The sequence below is a fragment of the Nanorana parkeri genome, unplaced genomic scaffold (assembly GCF_000935625.1).
Source record: "Nanorana parkeri isolate BGI_ZX_2015 unplaced genomic scaffold, ASM93562v1 scaffold66, whole genome shotgun sequence".
Taxonomy (NCBI): domain Eukaryota; kingdom Metazoa; phylum Chordata; class Amphibia; order Anura; family Dicroglossidae; genus Nanorana; species Nanorana parkeri.
The window spans coordinates 2,534,458-2,538,513 of record NW_017306334.1 but is presented as its reverse complement, the minus strand read 5'-3'; the positions used below and the strand labels follow the sequence as shown (position 1 = coordinate 2,538,513).

Genomic DNA, 4,056 nt, shown 5'->3' with positions numbered 1-4,056 from the left:
TATATATTTATATATATTTATATATATTAGTTGTTTTTTTACACTAAAGGGTGCACATTTCACATAACCAGGACAAAAATAAAAATAGCTAAACCCGTTTTGTTTCACCCATCTGCACTAACAGGTCAAAGAGAGGCACTCCAGAAATCGGTGTGGGCAGGGCTCAGCAAGACTTGGGAAGATCCACCGGAAGCTCTGTTGAGGACACGCGATACTGGACTTTTGTGTTGGTGATTGCTCCATGTTTTTGACGTAAATGAAGCCTCAGTTGGCTCTTGTGGCGGAAATGGAGGTTGCACTTTTCACACTAAAAAAAAGGAACGACGATAAGAGTCAACGGCTTTAAAAGCTGAAGTTCAACAATGCACTTTAAAACTTGTAAAGGAAAGGTTCATGGAACACGGTACTTCAAAAAATATTTTCATAACATTCACAAAGGCCAAATCTGAAAATGGGGGCTTGTGGGGCTACAAGGTGATGGCTGGTCATTTAGCAATATCTATAAGCAGATATATTGAAGAAACTAGAGCAAAGAACATATAAAGTGCAGTTATTCATAACAGACGCAAGTCTCCTGTCAGGTCACTAAAAAATGTATCACTGTTAGTTTCAAAGGGTTAATGCACTTCGTCCTTTGTTGTGTTAAATAAGCTAGTGAATTCTTAACTTTTCAAACGGAATATTGCAGTTAGGATCACAATGTATTGTTCAAGGGTCAAAGTGTGATAAAACATTTACACAAAAAAAAAATTTTTTTTTAAAATGCACACATTCATAAAAGAAAACAAATTTGCATTGGAAGCTGTAAAGCATTGCAACCACCATCAGGGGATAGCAGGTGCAAAGCTTTGACTCCTGCAGACTCTTACTCCCAGTCCCTGTCCTTGCCGAGGTATGGACTTAGTTACAGGGATGGGAGGAAGTATGGGTGGACTAAAGTGCAGTGACGTCACCTTGAATTACACTGACAACTACAAGTCCTTTTGCCACAGTGGTAGATGGGAATTGCAGTGTCTCCGTTCACAGATCCTGTCAAAAGTTCTGGAAATGGAGGACACGGCTGTGCAGATGCAAAAAGATGCCTGGATACTGCGGGGAGAAAAACTCCACGATTCAGGTAAGTGGAATACCCTCTACGGAAGCTGAAACATGTGAGTGCAGGGATAGCAAGAAGTGTTAAATATCTGATTTTTTTTAAAATGATTACAGAAATTAAACCCTTTTTCATGCAAACATGTTAAACTGAATAAGTAACTTACATGGTAGGGCTTCTCTCCAGTATGAATACGAAGATGGCTCTTTAATGTCTGCAAGTGTCTGAATCTAGTGCCGCAGATCTCACATGGGTAGGGCTTTTCTCCAGTATGAATCAACACGTGTGCACGAAGATGGGCAACCTGTGTTCATAAAGCAACATTTATAGTTTTCTCTGAAACAAAAGTAGTGGCATTACAGCTGATACATTTTATTTATGTATACATTGAACTGACACTTGAGAACTATGAGGTGAGTGATTTCCACTCATCCCTATAGTTAGAGCCGACCTGTGACAAAAAGAAGCCGTTCACAGGTCACAGGTCGGCTCTATTGATCGGGAAAGTGAGCAAACAAATACCGTCACTTGCTCACTTTCCGATCATCACCCTGCAGAGAGCGGTGACTGTCAGTCACCCTTCCCCGCAGGGATTCCCCTCCCCTCTCCGATCCTCCAGCACTGAGTGGAAGAACGGACTGGGGAGGGGGCGGGCACAGCTGGCTCTGCCTTTAGATAGGCAGAGCCAGCTGTCATTCACGCAGCTGGGTGGATCTAGACAGTATTGTTGGGATCCGTCCCAGCTGTGGCACTCTCAGTATATCACGGGCAATAGCCCACGATATACTAAGCTTTGGGTCACGGGAGGAGGTTAGTATATGTCCTCCCGTGACCCTAAAAAGAACTATTGGGAAAAACACTTACCCCATAGTTCTTTTTTAAGGCTTTCAACACATTGAGTCAGATTATAGAAGGCATCTAGTGATGTAGAAGTAGGAAATGTCTCTGCATGCTGGGTGCTCCGAAAACTGTGGGTCAGAGCACCAAAACTAACTGTCTCCAGAGGGCTTTTTACATATTACCCACCTGCCTCCCAATCCACCCAAAACTTTGTGGAAGGTTTTGTTTAATTCACAAAATCAAAAATAAGCCGCGTTTGTCAAATTACTTTTCAGCTATTTAGAAGTAAAGAACTGAGTTTAAAACATTTAAGGTGACAAGCATTGCCTTATCTTTACAAGATAGTTATAGAAGCCCTTATCACATATCCAGTCAATTATGACTATGTATATAAAGATTTCCCTCCATGCCGTATCAGAGTAACCTTTGGCCAGAAACAAGAGGAACTATGGTGCTATAGACTCTTTAGTAGGCCTATTCTAAAATGCTAAATAAAACCTAACAATATTCTGATAAAGAACTACTCTGGGAATTATACCTGTACAAAGCGGGCTCCGCAGGTCTCACACTTGTATGGTTTTTCCCCAGAATGAATTCTTGTGTGGGTCTTCAGGTTTGCAGGTCGGTTAAACTGTGCACCACAGATACTACAGCGATATGGTTTCTCACCTGGTTGAAAGAAAACAAGATTCATTAACATAAAAGTCTTTGGATTGAAGGAAATACATTTTTTTACTGTGGCTCTTTTCTAGAAACGTATACTTTCAGACAACTTAACATCGAAGGCGGGGCTAAGAGTATTTTCTAGGCATGTAATGGTGCAGCATTGGATGCATTACTTGTTTGCTTCCATTGGTTGATGGATTAAACTACCTTAAACAGAGAGGCTGGACACCTGTGGAAGAGGCGACACCCAAAAAACAAATTTGAGCCTAAATTGCACCTTGCTATAGCACCCTGCTACCCTTACGGGACTGGAAAGTACAGTGTCATCACTCAGCAAACTAAAGCAGTGATGTGTGCCCAGAGATTTCACCCACCCATACCGCCTAAGGAGTGATTGACATAGTACTGCATGAAGGTGGTTGTGCTCTGGGCAGTCATGTATGGGGTTCCATACAGCTAAACTTCACACAAGTTTAGCTGTAAAAAGCAGTACTTGGTTAAGTGTCTGAAGTTCTACTTTAAATCTAGCACAAATATTGCAATGTTAATTACACAGCAAAGGTGTCGGCAACACACCGGTATGAACCGTCTTATGGCTGGCCAGGTTTCCCTTGTAGCGGAATGATGCTTGGCAGCGGTCACACTTGTAGGGCTTGTCACTGTGCATTTGTAGAGTGTGTCTTTTCAAGGAACCCTCTTCAGAGAAACGAGAGTCACATTCATTGCAGAAGAATGTACCATTTTCTTAAAAGGGAAAGAAAAAAAACCATATCATTAGAAATTAACAATGGATTTTGAGGTTGATTTACTAAAGGCAAATAGGCTGTTAACTTTGCAAGGGAAGTTTCCCCTTAGCTTAGTGAATGAGTTGAAGGTTTACAGACTTCCATCATCCAATCATGTGCACGCAAAAATACTGGGGGGTTTTTGGCGGGGGGAGGGGGGTTCCACACCAGCTAATCTTTGCAAAGTGAAACTACACCACGTTTACCAAGATCAGGAGCTACTTCCCCTGCAAAAAGCAAGTTCCCTTGCAAAGTGAAGAGCCCATTTGCCTTTAGTAAATCAACCCCTTATGGTTAAAGTGGTGTGACCCTTAGAAAACAAAATTCAGCAAACTGAAATCAGTTTGTTATACGTTACCGTACTTTCATTGTTTTACTAAATAAGCCCAAAAGTCAGATGTGTTTTTTTTTTAAATGTATAAACTTAGAACTTAATTGCACTGGAACTGTAAATCCCAATCTGACCTCACTTTAACTCAAAATGTAACATATCACTTCCTTATTTTTATTTTCAACTAGCAAGTTTTACATCTACTTAGAGATAAGTAAACTTAACACATATGGGTATCATTTCTCTACTTTGTTACTACTACTGTAGTGCAGGAGATACCTTATACTACAGCAAATATATATATATATATATATATATCCAAATAAAATGGTGGAAAAAGT

At 40.6% G+C, this 4,056-nt stretch overlaps 1 protein-coding gene across 3 annotated transcripts in view; it reads right to left on the bottom strand.

Moving 5' to 3' along the window:
* Positions 1-6: 6 nt before the first annotated feature.
* Positions 7-4,056, bottom strand: part of BCL6 (B-cell CLL/lymphoma 6) — a 23,421-nt gene continuing 19,371 nt past the window's right edge. For 2 of the 3 annotated variants that reach the window (XM_018576401.1, XM_018576402.1), the window contains exons 7-10: positions 3,176-3,343; positions 2,472-2,602; positions 1,260-1,397; positions 7-307 (exon numbers count right to left, since the gene is read on the bottom strand). In XM_018576401.1, coding sequence (XP_018431903.1) covers positions 164-307; positions 1,260-1,397; positions 2,472-2,602; positions 3,176-3,343 — 581 coding nt within the window. In that variant the 3' untranslated portion in view covers positions 7-163. The remainder of the gene's footprint in view (positions 308-1,259; positions 1,398-2,471; positions 2,603-3,175; positions 3,344-4,056) is intronic. The other variant, XM_018576403.1, reaches the window with a different exon arrangement.